This window comes from Eretmochelys imbricata, chromosome 10, assembly GCF_965152235.1.
Source record: "Eretmochelys imbricata isolate rEreImb1 chromosome 10, rEreImb1.hap1, whole genome shotgun sequence".
Classification (NCBI taxonomy): Eukaryota; Metazoa; Chordata; order Testudines; family Cheloniidae; genus Eretmochelys; species Eretmochelys imbricata.
The window spans coordinates 81,360,745-81,377,767 of record NC_135581.1 but is presented as its reverse complement, the minus strand read 5'-3'; the positions used below and the strand labels follow the sequence as shown (position 1 = coordinate 81,377,767).

The 17,023-nt window shown below is 44.8% G+C and overlaps 1 protein-coding gene across 1 annotated transcript in view; it reads right to left on the bottom strand.

The window, feature by feature from the left end:
- The window catches only part of CORO2B (coronin 2B), a 61,232-nt gene that overhangs the window by 12,008 nt on the left and 32,201 nt on the right, over positions 1-17,023 (bottom strand). The window contains exons 2-6 of the mRNA XM_077828151.1: positions 15,726-15,842; positions 6,021-6,170; positions 4,634-4,798; positions 3,567-3,683; positions 1,304-1,408 (exon numbers count right to left, since the gene is read on the bottom strand). Of these exons, the coding sequence (XP_077684277.1) occupies positions 1,304-1,408; positions 3,567-3,683; positions 4,634-4,798; positions 6,021-6,170; positions 15,726-15,842 (654 nt within the window). The remainder of the gene's footprint in view (positions 1-1,303; positions 1,409-3,566; positions 3,684-4,633; positions 4,799-6,020; positions 6,171-15,725; positions 15,843-17,023) is intronic.

The window sequence follows — 17,023 nt, the reverse complement described above, 5'->3', positions numbered from 1 at the left end:
ATCCTACTTTAATTTTTTTTATTATTCAAGTCCCATAGCAGCTGCTCCATTATCTTGCCCAGGATCAATGTCAGACTGTCAGGCCTATAACTACCCAGGGCATCCCATCTACCCTTTTAAAATATTGGCACATTAACTTTCTTCCATTCTTTTTTAAACTTCCTCAGTTTTCCAAGACTTACTGAAAAAAAATCAACATTAACAGTCTAGTGAGCTCCTCAGCCAGTTTTAAAAAAACTCTTGGATGCAAGTTATCTGGACCTGCTGATTTAAAAAGTGCGTAACTTCAGTCGTTGCTGTTTAACATCCTCCTGAGACACTAGTGGAATGGAAAGTGTCATCATTATGTGATATGACGACATCATTTCCCGCCCCTCCCTCCACTGACACAGAACAGAAACATTTATTAAACATGTCTGCCTCTCCGGCATTATTGAGAATTCTACCATTTCCACCTAGCTATGGACCAGGACCATTATTAGGATTCTTTTTGTTCCTAATATACTTAGAGTATATTATCCTTGTTATTATCCTTAACTCCACTGGCCAGCGATTACTTCTTGTATCTCTCTTCCCCTCTAATGCAGGTCAGTTTTTTAACCACCACGGCCTTCTTTCTTGATTGTGGCCTTTATGAACACCGATGGCAAAGTACACCTGATGCTTCTCTACTCTGGGCCATACGCTGACTTCAGAGGGAATCCTATCTGCAGCCCATAGGAAATAAATGTGTTTACTTTTTTAAGGGTCTCCTAAATGCACTACAGTATCTGGAGGTCCTTTCACTTAGGTGGAGCTTTGTGCACAAGCTAGTGTGATTGCGGAGAAGTGTGTGCATGTGTGTACCAAGCCACACCCTCCAGGGTGCAACGGTGCTTTTGGGGGGCCATTTGAGAAGTGTGCCCCACCACAGAGGTGTCTGTAGTGGTGGCATTTGGACTTTACAACACAAGCAACACCAGTGAAGTGCAAAAAAATCAAGGACCTTTAAAAGAAAGTCAGTGGTCAAAGGCTGGTTCCTGTTACATTAGTATAAATTCAAAGCCTTTAGTGCAGTTGCTCCAAATTTGCACTGGTGAAAGCAATATCAGCATCTAGCCCCAACTGTTTAATTGTAATAATTATTTATGAAAAGCCCCAAATAACCCCATGCTCTGCTCATCTGAGAGAGGCCCCTTTGCTTGCCTTCTCCAATGGGTTATTTGGGAGATGATCCATTCTCAAGTGTGCAAGAGACACATCACTCTTGAGAATAGCAGGATACGCAGTATATTGCCTATTACCCTCAGTAAAGCCAACGCACCTTTCCAGCCAAATACAACATGTGTGTATCAGCATCGTAGAAAGGAAACAAGAGCCCCGACAGCCCATCGATCTCCTCCTCTATGAGGGGCATGGCCAGGTCTTCCTGAACAAAGAGAAAATTGCTTTATGGATCAGCAAGGGTTAGAGGTTGCATGGAACATGAAAGCAAAACCCATGAAGGAGTGACAGGAGCAGCAGGATGGGGGATGGATTTTGTCCCAGAAAAGCTGAAGCAAACCCGCTGTCCCTCCCAAAGGCTGCCATGGGATTTCCATGTCCCACGAGCCAGAGGTGGGAGAGAGAGAGGGCTAGCGGACCTGGTCATGTACACACAGAATAAGGAGGATGTTCGCTTAAGGACACCTCTCTGCAGGGCACTCAGTGGGTCACCCTGTAGGGCTGAGTGGGCTCTGGGGCTCTCAGAGTAAGGATTTTAAGGGGGTCCAGTCACACCCTTCCTCCCCCGCCTCTGAAGCCATTTCTGTGTGGCTGCATTTCAGTTAGGCTGGAGGCGTGTGTATATTTTAAGGACCAATTTGGGGCAGATTGTGCCTGGGCCGAGAGCACGGAGTGAGGAGCGTGGAGAAGGAAAACACAGGAGGGTGCAAGGAGCTCTCTCTCTTGCCCCTCACCCCCACCCCCAAGGACCAGGGACAGCCACAGTCCAATGTGCTCACCGAGCCACACTCTCCAGGGTGCACACTGCCTACAGAGAGAAGGGCCGGATGCAGTGGGGGAAGAATGCTGCATCCTCTCTGGAGCTTTGACTCCATGGCTGCTGTGCCCAATGCTGCTGTCTGGGCTATGATGATCTATTGAGCTGAGATGCCTTCCAGGCAGAAGCCAGAGAACTGCTCAGCACCTTTGGTTTCTAAATGCAAACCCAACCAGGCTATAGGAAGATCTTATGAGGGTCAGGCTGCACGGTTGCCTGGGGAGAGTGTACTGCCTCTTGGATTTAGAGGGGAACCCAGACATCCTTGTTTTCAGTTTTATATGTCACAAAGCCCCAAATGGATCTGGTTTCTCCCTTCATCCTTGACTTTATACAAGATTCCTCCTGAACAGACCAGCTGCCCCACCCACGTATTTCTGTTTCCTCACCCTGCCCCTGTGGCAGTCACAGCCAAGCACGTATCCATGGTGTTCACTGGCGAGCTGACAGATAGGACTGGACTAATCTGTCATCTCCCCCCAGCCCAGCCTGAAGTCACGGGACATCAGCTTTCCACTATCTGCAGCTTCTACCACCCAAGTGAACAGGGCCAGGCGCATCTGCAGTCTGAAACCCGTCGGTCCAGAACATCGTGCGTGGAGTCAGAGGGGAGGGTACAAATGCTTGCTGGGATGCATATGGTAAATTTGCATCTGCTTTAATTAATCTTGTGAATTCAGAATTCAAATTCCCCAACGTGTCATGTCTAGTCAGATCTCCATAGCAACTAGCAGAGTTTTTAAAAGTTACATAAAGACCTTTGTAGAATTCTGCTAGGAAACAGGAAGGAATAAAGAATCTGCTGTATATGTATCTGCTACTCTCCCTGTATTAAAACAGTTATCTTAATACAAGAGGCTGGGCTATTCAAAGAGACCTGAAGGAGCTGGGCGCTCAGCTTCACTGGAAAGTCTGTAAGAGCTGAGTTAGGACTGAGTGTTGGACTCCTATCAAGAGTCTCTGTGGGAGTTGGGTGCCTATGCACCTGTCAGCCCCTTTGACAGCCCCACACGACTGATCCATAGCACGTCCCAGCCAGGCTTCTCAGAGCACTTTGCAGTTGCATAAAACTGTTGCAAGCTAGGCAGGTTTTCTCAATGTGCAGATGGATAAACTGTGGCATGGAGTGAGTAGGTACCTTGCCAATAATCACTCTATGTTTGCAGCAGAGCAGGGGCTAGACCCCAGGTCTCTGGACTCCTCAGACCTAGGGTCTATCTATGCTGTAATCACAGGCGGTATTACAGCAGAGCTAGTTTTAATCTAGCTAGAGTGGGTTCTGGAGCCGTGAAGCTGAGACAGAGCGGGCTGTTCCTACAAATTGCAGGTGGGCTTGAGCAGCCAGCACAGAAGCATGCACTAGCGAAGCTTCCCTGCTTTGGGACCCAACCTAGCTAGATCAAAGCTTGCTTGGGTAGGTCTACTGGTAACATACTCACACCGTTAGAGCAGAACCCAGATCACCTATTTCCTAGGCCTCTATTTTAACCAATCAATCATGCTCCTTTCTTGGGAAGGAACGGCTTCCAGCGATTTATTTGCTGACCTGATCCCAGAGTGCAATCTGCCTCGTATTCCACCTTGAGACTCCAGTCGTTAGAAGTCGCTTCACGTTACCTAGAAAGACCACCCGGTTCACACGATGGTTCTTACAGCTGGCTTCCTGGAAGAAGACATTGTCTGTGCTACATGCAGTGAACAGCTATACATTTCAGATGTCTTCCTACGCATGGTGCTTAGTATAGATCAGTGAAAATGCCAGCTCTAGGATTTCAAGGAGAGTGATACTCAAGGGAGGATTCTCCCCCATGTTAGGATCTCAGTTCCTGGTGTCTCTGCTCTCATATCCCAAAGGTAGATCGCTTCCTCCTCGTCTAATCTCTATACTGACTATGGGGAAAGACTCCATTGTTATCCCAAGACAGCCACTTCATAGCAAGCTTTCAACCTCCACCATTCCTCTTACTCCTCTACTGCAAAATGCAACTTTCATGTTAACCAGCTATGACGCAGACTGCACCGGTGAAAATGTGGGTTCATGCTATCTGGAATGGATAGGCAAAATGCTGTTCTGTAAAAATAAAACCTAGCCTTCCCTGAGCTTTCTAGAATAATCCACAATTGACAGAGACAATTAAGCTTTTCTTCCAAAACTGGCTCTGTGGCTTCCCAGAACTCTCTACTATTTCCCATCAAACTTTGATTAATAAAAGATTAAAAGTCCTGTATCTCTGAGTAGGAGAGTGTTGAATCCTTTCTATTGTCTCAGCTTAACAATGATAAGAAACAGCAACATTCTCTGAATGTGGAGAGTTAGATTCAGAGGCGGACATTTGTGACATGTTGTCACTTCCTGAATATCAGATGTATTTTGTGACAATTCAGTATCGTACAAGGAGTGTTTACCTTACCATACGTTAGGCTTAAAGGGCTACTTCCCCTTGCCCCTAACTCTACCCTGGTTGCACATTAGGGGAGGAATGCACTCAAATGGGAAATCCCAAATAAAGCCTCTCTTTAAAGCCCAGGGTCAAATTGGTATTTGTCAAAAATAATGGATTTACTTCTTGTGACTGGTGCTTAGGACTGACTCTTGACAAATCAGCTCTTCACCTGAAGGACTTTGCCCGAACGCGGCTCAATGACTCGCAGCTTCTTGTCTTTGCAGGTGGTAGACAGCAGGCTGCCATCGGTATTGAAGGACATGCAGAGAATGACATCTGTGTGACAATCTATCATCTTCACGGGCTCTCCAATGTCCAGGTTCCATATCAGAACCTGAGGGAAATGGGGCAGAATTAAGTTAACACCGATGCTGCTGCTAGCTGCGGAGGGGAGGGGGGGACATATTCATAACTCCAGGGTACAGACTGCCTGGAAACACACCTGCATGGAAGACCACATTTTCCAAACTTTTGGCTCTGCCTTTTAAATGTATTCCTAATTTGGGGCCAAATTCCAGTCCCCCCAACTCATATGTCATCTCAATTCACAAGTGGTCCCTTTGCTTTAATGTGAATAAAGTTATCGGAACCCGGCCCTTGAGAAGCAAGCCTCTCTCTTGCACTCCAGGCAGCTATTGCCACCAGCAGGACATACTGTGATAATTGTACCCAATTCTTATTGCCATCTTTTGTATCACATGGAGGAAGATAAAGAATTTCTCTGGGTCAAGCCTACTCTCAGAAATGACTGAAAATGGCACCATGGGGTTCCATGTTCATTATCTCATTTAATTTCATGCCAACCTTGGCTCAGCTTATAAATAAAAACACCCGTGATTCTTCTAACTGCTAGCCCTGCAAACTCAACCTGGGTTCCACTGTTATGACGTATGACCGCCAGGAGTAAGCATTTTACAGTCCAAGTGACGCCCCTCATTACCTCTTATCTATGAAGTGAGCAAAATTGCTATGGAGTCAGGGACATAATACACATGGAACCCGATAAGGCCATTTTTTACAGTTGCTTTTCAGAGCAGAGTGTCAGAAAACAGGAATGATCTGTGACGATTGGACAATGTAGAAGAATCCTTTCAAAAGTCCATTAGAGAAAAAACCCGAAGATTCCAGTGCTAGCTATACTCTTGTACTTCTGTTTTATATAATCATTATGAAGCAAGCAAGTCATTAAGACTAGGTAGGACACAACGGGAATTGGGGAAGCTATAATCTGACACAGATATGGCATGGAATATTATTTAGACAATAGGGAATTCCCACTAAGGTTAAAGGCATATGCAGAGAGATACTCTAAACCATCAGCATCAGCAAAAGAACCTCTGATCTCAAACGCATTTCCATATTGTGTACTGACACTACAAAAGCAGAGAGAGAGAGATTGGAAGAAAGATCTGAGGATAAACTATTAGAGAGACTGCTGCCAAACGAACAGTGAGGCCATCCACGATTTTACCCTTTAAAGCCACATATGGCCTTAATAAATGCTAGTCTCCACCTGCAGCTGAGGGGTTTAGTACAAATCCTCCAGAATAGTTCACCTTATAGTCGTATCCTGCACTGAACAAGATATTGTTGGTGGTCGGGTGCCACTCAACGAGGCCAACCCGTCGGCTGTGACCATAGAGCTCTAGAACAGCTTCTGTCATGTTCCGCTTCAAGCCGCCCTCTGGGATTTCCCATATCCGGACCTGAAAGGACAGGATGAGCAAAGGTTATTGGGAGGAAAAACCTTTGTCCTTATTTTAGAGGTTTATAAGGGTCTTGTTCTCTCCACTTGGCATGCGAGGGAATCTTCATTGACTAAATCCATCTGTGGTTCCTTAATCAACTTGGTCTCCAAATGCCAGAAGGGAATTAAAAATAGACCTGAATGTGCCCAATGGCAACACTCTTGTGTCATCCCTTCATGCCCATGTGCATGTTTGTTCCCTCCTTCTTTCTTCTTCATCCCCACTCCATTCCCCAGTAGTTATCTGGCCCTGGAAAGCAGTCAATACCTGATTCTTTTCAATGAAGATCAGATACAAGATCTAGTCCTGTAAATAATGGGAGATATTCTGTGGCCTGTGTTGTGCAGGAGGTCAGACTAGATGATCATAATGGTCCCTTCTGACCTTAATATCTATGAATTTATGAATTCCACTGAATTCAATGGGGCTATCAAAGAGCTAATAGCACAAAATTTTCAGAGTTCTGCCCATAATCGACAGCAAAAGACAAGCCAGTTATTGAAAGAGGCAGGAAATAGAATGCTCTAAAAACAGCAGTTAAAAAAGACACCATCCCCCTATCTGCACAAACATGTAACAGGAAGGAAAAGTCAATCCAATTTGTCTCACCTAACCTTCTTAAGGAATCAGTACTAAGGACTTCAAGATGAGAGCAGGTCTTGCACATACTTGCAAGGTCCCAACATAACAGGTCTTGCACATATTTCAGATCAGCAGGTTAAATCACTGCACTCTAGTTATTTTCCCACCTGACCGCAGACTGCTCCTATTGAATGCTTTCATCCCATGTGCAAAGCGTATTGCTCATAGCAACTCCATATTACAGCAAAATTAAGTGGTTCCCATTAAAACAGACAGGTAACATCACATGCATTATACAATCAATTTAGTTTGCTTTTTGCCTCCCCTGTCAGAGTCCAGGAAGGCAGTTTGAGAAAAGGACTTGAAGGATGTTTCAATGTAGTTTTTCTTTCTATATTATCCAGGTGACCGGCAGATCTGGAATGGACAGTAATGATAAACAGACACCTGATCAACCCCCAAACACAGCACGTCGCCCTGGTTCCTGACAGACATTCTTGGCTTTTCCCTATACTCTGCCAACACATGTATCGCTTGTCATGCCAATAAAGCCACAATGAATTGAGCTGATAGGGGTAAAGATGTGCCAAACAGATACCAGAACAAGAGAAGGTCACGGGTTGGTGTCTCCTTTTCTAGCCCTGGGGAAGTTTTGCTGGAGTAAAGGAGTCAAAGCCACTACTCTGACCAAGCCCAAAGGGTTCAGCAGCCCTGTTCTCGGTGACGTCTAGGTGAGTTTTGCTATTACTCGATTGGGAGGAGCAGCTCCAATACAAGCAGCCATTTTAGCTGGCCTCTGACTATAAAACAGGCAACATATCTTTGGGGATTGGGGTGGGGGAGATCCATCAAGTAGGACAAACACAAACTCAAGAGAGAGACTAGAAATAAATTATTCTAAAGTTTAGCTAGGATGTTAGAGGCTGTTTCACTGGTTCAACAGAAGGATTCATTGAGATTCAGTGAGACTCTCCCCCTGAAAACAGCCAGATTCTTTGAGTCCTCTTTACAAAGGGAAAATACTTTATTTAAAAAACACTACAAGCATTGCCTCTATTTTCACCTTGAGATAACTAGGGCTGATGGCAGTGTCACCCCCCCCCCACCGCCCCCCCTGTTGCATCTTGGCAGATACAACAAGAGATTGTGCTTCTTTTTGTACAGCACACAGCAAACTGCGGCATCATGTGGCCTGCATTTCTCTCTCAGCTCTGGGGAGATTTTGTTTAATACATCGTTCACAACTTCCTGCATCAGTTCCCTGGAGTTAGGATACATCCTTAGGACAAGGCAGAGAAGAATGAGAAATATTTACTTCTTTGGTAGATAGGCAGCAAAACACGGCTGTCATTTACTGTACACACACTGCATGGATGGCAAAGTTTATTGCCGGTGTTATCAACACAAAAGTAAAGAGAGGAACATTTAGTTCTGTTTGTTTTCCTGAAGTTCTTGGCAAGTGCAAGCTTTGCTAACAAGGTGCATTTGTTGCGAAATCATGCAATTTTATTCCTTACATTTTGTCATCAAGAAGGTATTGAAAGAACTCAGAAAAGAAAAAGTGCCTTTTCGCCACCCTGATTAGGGAGGAGAAGCAAGGAAATAAACTGGCTTCTTTTAATTTTTGAAGACCTAAATGAGGCAAGAATGAAAGCAAGGAATGCACCTTTCTGAAATAGCCCTGCATTTTGCTTCATTCATGTGAAGACCCGATGAGATAAGGCTCACAAAAAAACAAAGAGCATCCCCCTTATTTAGCTGCAGAATGGAGATCAGATTTCAGATTTAGAAAGACAAATTAATATGCTCAGAAAGATCAAGAAATAAGAGTCTCCGTCATAACACATGGCTGGATTTAGGCCCAGCGGGAGTGAGAGGAACCAGGAGGACCAGCTGTATGAGCTGGAGGCTGGGTGAACTGGAGACGGGACAGGATGATAAATAGGGCAGCGATGGTGACAGAGAGCAGGCGGGAGAGCAAGCTGAAGGATTTTTTTTTTTTTTTTTTAAAAAGGAGAGTTGGTTACATTTTGGAGAATTCTGGTATTTGGTATCACTCGAGAGAATTCAGGGTGAGCACTAGGCAATTAGAGAAGCTAAGGGGAGAAGGCAGTGGTATTGTGGGGATCCATTTGATAATGTGTTTAGTGGAGAGCTATTCTCAAGCTAATGGGACAGTGTTTGAATCTTCAAGAGGCAATTTTCCAGAGTGTTACTGGCAAAGCTGATCCAATGCACTTGATAAAATATTTGCAAGAAGCCTGTTTTATCTGTGCCTGATGGAATGCATAACATGCGAGTCAGAGAGACGGTTACAAAAAAGCTCAGGCTACTTGCAGGTAGACAAAAATGAAGCTGTAAAAATCATCATCTCTGATAGGACAGAAATGGTGCATCTCATTGGGCTAATTTGAGGGTAGTGTAAGGAAAGAATGGAGCATGCCACCTGGACAGTCAGTACTACAGCCTATCAAACAGGACCGACTGTCAGCGAGGAGAGGACACGCTGGAGTATAGCCCTGAACTTGTTAGTGCGCTGATCCGCAGTGAAGGAGCCACACAAAACCAGCTGTAGAACCATATGTTTTGAGCCCGGACCTGGATGTTTTCTACTTTAAGATGCATAAGGCATTGATCTCTGGATTGCACCAAATGAGATGGTACAAAGAGAATGAAAGACGAATTGAAAGATAAGGACAATATATAGAAGACTTGAAAAACCTAATTTGAATCAAACAGATGATCCTAAGAACCACTGGACATTTGCAGTACGGAGAAAGCGTGCAAGGAGAGACATCTATATACCACAAAATCCAAGCTACTGAGTATTAAAGTAATCAGCTACTCGAACGGACAAGATATGAAGAAGGTCTTCCACTCCAGCGTGGCTGGTCAGGTACTGATATAAACAGAAACACATAGGCCTGCCTTGCCCCCACATTTATACCAGTTGTAGAGCAGTGTAGCTCCACTTTTTTAAATGGAAAAAGAAAAGGAGGACTTGGGGCACCTTAGAGACTAACCAATTTATTTGAGCCTAAGCTTTCGTGAGCTACAGCTCACTTCATCGGATGCATGCAGTGGACAATACAGTGGGGAGATTTTACATACACAGAGAACATGAAACAGTGGGTCTTACCATACACACTGTAACGAGAGTGATCAGGTAAGGTGAGCTATTACCAGCAGGAGAGAAAAAAAACCTTTTGTAGTGATAATGAAGGTGGGCCATTTCCAGCAGTTGACAAGAACGTGTGAGGAACAGTGGGGAGTAGGGGGAATAAACATGGGGAAATAGTTTTACTACATCCACTCCCAGTCTTTATTCAAGCCTAATTTAATGGTGTCCAGTTTGCAAATTAATTCCAATTCAGCAGTCTCTCGTTGGAGTCTGGTTTTGAAATTTTTTTGTTGAAGAATTGCCACTTTTAGGTCTGTAATCGAGTGACCAAAGAGATTGAAGTGTTCTCTGACTGGTTTTTGAATGTTATAATTCTTGACGTCTGATTTGTGTCCATTTAATCTTTTACGTAGAGACTGTCCAGTTTGACCAATGTACATGGCAGAGGGGCATAGCTGGCACATGATGGCATATATCACATTGGTAGATGTGCAGGTGAACGAGCCTCTGATAGTGTGGCTGATGTGATTAGGCCCTATGATGGTGTCCCCTGAATAGCTATGTGGACACAGTTGGCAACGGGCTTTGTTGCAAGGATAGGTTCCTGGGTTAGTGTTTTTGTTGTATGGTGTGTGGTTGCTGGTGAGTATTTGCTTCAGGTTGAGGGGCTGTCTGTAAGCAAAGACAGGCCTGTCTCCCAAGATCTGTGAGAGTGATGGGTCGTCCTTCAGGATAGGTTGTAGATCCTTGATGATGCGTTGGAGAGGTTTTAGTTGGGGGCTGAAGGTGATGGCTAGTGGTGTTCTGTTATTTTCTATGTTGGGCCTGTCCTGTAGTAGGTGACTTCTGGATACTCTTCCAGCTCTATCAATCTGTTTCTTCACTTCAGCAGGTGGGTATTGTAGTTGTAAGAACGCTTGATAGAGATCTTGTAGGTCTTTGTCTCTGTCTGAGGGGTTGGAGCAAATGCGGTCGTATCGTAGAGCTTCGCTGTAGACAATGGATCATATGGTGTGGTCTGGATGAAAGCTGGAGGCATGTAGTTAGGCATAGCGGTCAGTAGGTTTCCGGTATAGGGTGGTGTTTATGTGACCGTCGCTTATTAGCACCATAGTGTCCAGGAAGTGGATCTCTCGTGTGGACTGGTCCAGACTGAGGTTGATGGTGGGATGGAAATTGTTGAAATCATGGTGCAATTCTTCAAGGGCTTCTTTTCCATGGGTCCAGATGATGAAGATGTCATCAATATAGCGCAAGTAGAGTAGGGGCGTTAGGGGATGAGAGCTGAGGAAGCGTTGTTCTAAGTCAGCCATAAAAATGTTGGCATACTGTGGGGCCATGTGGGTACCCATAGCAGTGCCGCTGATTTGAAGGTATACATTGTCCCCAAATGTGAAATAGTTATGGGTGAGGACAAAGTCACAAAGTTCAGCCACCAGGTTTGCCATGACATTATTGGGGATACTGTTCCTGAAGGCTTGTAGTCCATCTTTGTGTGGAATGTTGGTGTAGAGGACTTCTACATCCATAGTGGCCAGGATGGTGTTATCAGGAAGATCACCGATGGATTGTAGTTTCCTCAGGAAATCAGTGGTGTCTCAAAGGTAGCTGGGAGTGCTGGTAGTAGCGTAGGGCCTGAGGAGGGGGTCTACATAGCCAGACAATCCTGCTGTCAGGATGCCAATGCCTGAGATGATGGGGCGCCCAGGATTTCCAGGTTTATGGATCTTGGGTAGTAGATAGAATATCCCAGGTCGGGGTTCCAGGGGTGCGTCTGCGCAGATTTGATCTTGTGCTTTTTCAGGGAGTTTCTTGAGCAAATGCTGTAGTTTCTTTTGGTAACTCTCAGTGGGATCAGAGGATAATGGCTTGTAGAAAGTGGTGTTGGAGAGCTGCCGAGCAGCCTCTTGTTCATATTCCGACCTATTCATGATGACAACAGCACCTCCTTTGTCAGTCATAATCAGTTTTTGATTATGATGTCAGAGTTGTTTCTGAGGCTGTGGATGGCGTTGTGTTCTGCACGGCTGAGGTTATGGGGCAAGTGATGCTGCTTTTCCACAATTTCAGCCCGTGCACGTCAGCGGAAGCACTCTATGTAGAAGTCCAGTCTGTTGTTTCGACCTTCAGGAGGAGTCCACCCAGAATCCTTCTTTTTGTAGTGTTGGTAGAAAGGTCTCTGTGGGTTAGTATGTTGTTCAGAGGTGTGTTGGAAATATTCCTTGAGTCATAGACATCGAAAATAGGATTCTAGGTCACCACAGAACTGTATCATGTTCGTGGGGGTTGAGGGGCAGAAGGAGAGGCCCCGAGATAGGACAGATTCTTCTGCTGGGCTAAAAGTATAGTTGGATAGATTAACAATATTGCTGGGTGAGTTAAGGGAACCACTGTTTTGGCCCCTTGTGGCATGTAGTAGTGGGGATAGTTTAGTGTCCTTTTTCTTTTGTAATGAAGCAAAGTATGTGTTGTAAATGGCTTGTCTAGTTTTTGTAAAGTCCAGCCAGGAGAAAGTTTGTGTGGAAGGTTGGTTTTTTAAATGGAGTTACTCCAGATTTACACCAGCACAAGGGAGACTGGAATCAGGCCCATGGTGTTTAAGTGGGAAAGGAATTGGCAAATTAACTGACGTGCTTCCAGCATTCATAAAAATCCCTAGATACTTTATAAAAAGCAGTAAAACAAAAGTGTTTATGCCAATGATGGGTAAGGTCCAGAGGGAAAGCTTGACTTTAGGCCAGTTGAGCCTGCTGGCATTTTAATCTCATGTCCCAGGTATATTCCAGTGATTATGCTAAATTCCAGAGATTGAAATTCTGACATTTACACCACTGAATATCCAGGTTAACAGGGTTACCCCAGATTTACAACAGCGGATCTGAGAGCAGAATCTGACCCTTGGCAAGCTACAGAACAAATGGTACTTACAGGTATCAAAGTAATGTGGATTAGTGAGTCAGCTGTGCAGTGCTTTAACATCCTTTTGACTCCCCTTTAAAATGCGTGGGGCGGGAGGGGGTCTGGATTCAGCAGCTTCCTGCGGATGGTGAACTGTGGCCAGTGGGAGCTGCGATCGGCCGAACCTGTGGGCACGGCAGGTAAACAAACCAGCCTGTCCCGCTAGGGGTTTTCCCTGATGGGCCGCATGCCAAAGGTTGCCGATCCCTGATCTAACCCTTCATTTCCTTCTTTTATTAAAAAAGGTTAAAAATGCCTGAAACAAACATTTGACTTGACCAGACTTTTTGATTTACCAAAACGTCCAAAAAAATTCAATTTCGGTTCTACCCAAACTGATTTTCTCCCCCATTTTTCAGAACTAATAAGAGCTCTGTGTAGCTCAAAAGCTTGTCTTTTTCACCAACACAAGTTGGCCCAATAAAAGATATTCCTTCACTGACCTTGTCTCTCTGATATATAGAGATGTTATAAGATCTACGGAGGCAGAACTGTAACCAATGAGAACTAGGTCACCACAGATTCCCATTTCTGCTCTGTAGAAGGAACTAAACTTTCACACACTACTTTGTACAAAGGCAGCTTCTTAGTGCAATGCACTATTCCAGAGGGAAATGTTAGTATCCAGAAAACAATGAAGTGGAGGCAAACAGCAGCCACATAAAGACGGCCTGGTCAGCCTTCACCACATTGTAAGACTACCTTTCCCCCCTTACGTGATAGAGCTCTAGACACTAGAATAGTTGCAGCCCCTGTGGTCTTTGATAGTAAGAAGGATTAATAATAGCTATTGGGTGGAAACAAGACATCCTTGTTCACAGCCCTACTGCTTATCTGCAGCATGGCTATAAAAAGAACACTACTACAACGATAAATGACATCACTGTAGAGCAGAGGGAACTGGATTCAGCCAGAAACAGCACCAGCTTTACATAAAACACCAGGTCAGAGCTCATTGTAAGCTGCATAAATGTGTCATTTAAAATTTCACAGTTAAAATCAGAAGCACTTAAACACCCGTGTCTGTTTTCTAGGGGGCATAAAGAAAGACAACAGAAAGGCTAACACAAGCCACGTAAACTGCAGCACACAGCTCCAGAGCCTTCCAATTTACTCCAGCTTTTACCAGTTGAACAGACCTGCTTCCCCTAGGTCTGCCGTCCCCCTCCTTTCTGCACATGCCAGTTTCCTTCAGCAGTCTTAACAACTACCAGTCTCTTCTTCCCACCAGCCTGCATGGAACATGGGCCCCGTTACTCTTTCAGCTGCTTAGTGTGGAGACCCGAGGGACTTTGCCAGGTGGCTCCAGCTTGTCTGCACCAGCCACGCACTGAAGCCACACCTCCCCTTGTGAGGATGCTGATGGCCTTGACAAAGTCAGGTCAGACACAGGAATTTGGTTAGGGCTTTACAGGAGGGGCAGTGTGGTCTGCCTTTGGCTCAGGACCCTCCCTGTGATGGCAGAATCTGTTAGATTGGGGAAGGAGGAGCGCTCCTGGGAAGGGGAAAATAGGCAAGAGGTTTGAAACAGGAGAATACCCTTTCCTCTTCCTTCCCCCTTAACGTTTCTCACAGGAGGTGGAGGATACCTGCTGTTCGCACTATCTATAGATGGATGATGAATGTGGATGCTTCAGTGCAGGAAACCTTATGAGCTAGGGAGAGACAGGAAAGGTGATGGGTGTGGGGAAGACATCTGAACAGGAGCTCTTGTGAATGGAAAAGGAGAGTTCAGAAATCGCCACAACCATGCGAGCGGGGAGCATCTCCTTCTTTCACACACAGCCAGCGGCTTGGCCTGGGCCCCCCTTCTCAGCAGGCTGAATCAGAAGCCCCTAGAAATCATTCCAAGGTTTGGAAATAGCTTGTGGGTGATTTGTGTCTCAAGTATTTGTTTCTTCCAAAGCGACTCCCCTCTCCCTTCCTCCCTCCATGTGGTTACTGGGGCCGTTCCCCTGACCTGTCTTTAGCTTGCAGCACTACCCGCATTTAATACAGTGGGGGAAAATGCCAGGTGTTTGTGTGCGGGAGAAGGAGGCTGTCTCTCCTAGGTCACCTTGGTCACTGATGACCCCCGGTGATGGATGAAAAGATGGGGAAGTCACTACTTTGTGACACCAATTCAAGTTGCTTTGTTGCCTCCTGCCTTTTTACTCATCTGTCTCTGCTCCATCCTCTCCCACCTCCTCCCTCCAGACAAACTGTATGAATATCTCCCCCCTCTCCTTTCTGGACCTTCTTCCATATGGCCCGCTGGGATTACAGCCCATTCCCACAAGCTGTCCATCAAATCCCTCCGTTGAATGCCCTTCTTCCTCAAGGATCACGAACCAGGTTCTGCCCCTCAGAGAAAGGACGAGAAACCAGAGTGACAAAAACTCTTTAGAAAAATCCAAATCAAGATGGCGGAACCAACAAAACAACAGTTAAGAGTCACGGTTGGGGTATATTGCTAGTCGCCTCATCCAGTCACTTCAAATTTTTGTATATGTGACTATTTAACCTTTAAAAAGAAATCTCTCTCTCTCTCTCTCTCTCTCTCTCTCACCCACATACACACTCTGCAAGATAGCCAGTGTCCCAACTCTCTAATATTAGATCCCTGGCAGCACAAATGTCTCTGTTGCTTCATTGTTGGTACCTTCCCCCAACCCCACGACAGGAGCCAAAAATTACATGCCAATAAAGTGAGCATGGTGTGACTCACTCAGGACAGATGGAGCCCATGATAACCCTATAAGCTTGACAAAGTGCTTTTGCCACCCTCTGAGAGGAATGCAGGATGTTCACATTCTGCTCCCGCTGATGATTTTATGTCAAAGGAGTCATCAGCTCAAATCATTTTTACTCACCGAGGTGTCTTCCGAGCAAGAAGCTATGATGTTTTCAATAAAAGGATTCCACTTGATGTCAAGCACGTTGCCCTGGTGACCGCAGACTTTTGGGTAGTTTGGTTCAATCCGACCAGTCTGTAAGGGAGAAATACATGATCAGCAACAATTCTAGTCACCTTAAGAAGTAAACTCATGTTAAGAGAGAATGCACAGCTCATTTGCATAACTCAAACGTCAGCAAAGAGGACAGGCTTTTTAGTAACTCAGCTCTTTTTGTGGCTTGCTTCGGAGATCAGATTTCATTTTCTCTTACTTCTCTGTGGTTCGTACGTGCCTGGTTAAATGTGCAAAACAAATCTAAATGATGTTGATTTCCTCAGGATATTACCAACAACTCCTAGCAATTCTACAGTATGGCATCTCTACAATGATCAAAAGGTGCTACCGAGAACTAGCTTGAAACAAAGAAATGGCTTTGAGGAGAAAGAAAGCTTTCTTTGGGTTCAAACGCCTATAACATGCAGATGTATTACAGTTACAGTGAAAGATGTAGGATAAGAGTTTGACATTTTCTGTTTGATTCATGAGATTGATTTAGTTGGGTGTGTGTGTGTGTGAATCACCAGGATAAATTGAAAGAATAAATACATTACTGGGTAGGGTCAATTCAAACACCATTACCATGAGGACAAATATGCATCTGAGATGCAAAAATAGATGCTTGCTGTAATGACCTGGACCGCTTATATTTCATGGTAAACCAGATATCAGCCATGCTGAGGTCAGTGCTACAATTTTATACTTCCTCTTGCTTTCCAGAGGAAAAGATTCCTATTCTTTCCATTCTAGGACACTCCCAGCAACTACTGCTGAACTATTCATAAATAAAGAAACAAATACAACAAATGCCTTTCCCTTTAGCTGCACAACAGCCTTCGATTCTGCAGTGTAACACTTTGTACAGGCTTTAGCCTCTTTCTAATGGAATTGTGTGAAGAGGCTTCAGGGTTTGTTTAGCTGATGGGTTTGCACTAATTAGGAGAAGTCTGACGGACTAATGCTTTTATTGATATCATTGTAAATGCTCCTAGAGGTAGGCCGTTAGTTGCATCGTAACTGGAAAATAATAAATAAAAATAAAATCTACTCGTTTAGTGCCTAAGTTCTCAACTGCCCGTGGAAGTTACTAAACTCTTTGGGGGAAAGGAAACAATTTACAATAGAAATTTCTGGTGAGGAACATTTACGATAGCATGAGGGTACACTCATGAAATTGAAAATTGGATCTTGGGGTCCTTCCTTCTACCCAAACTTCT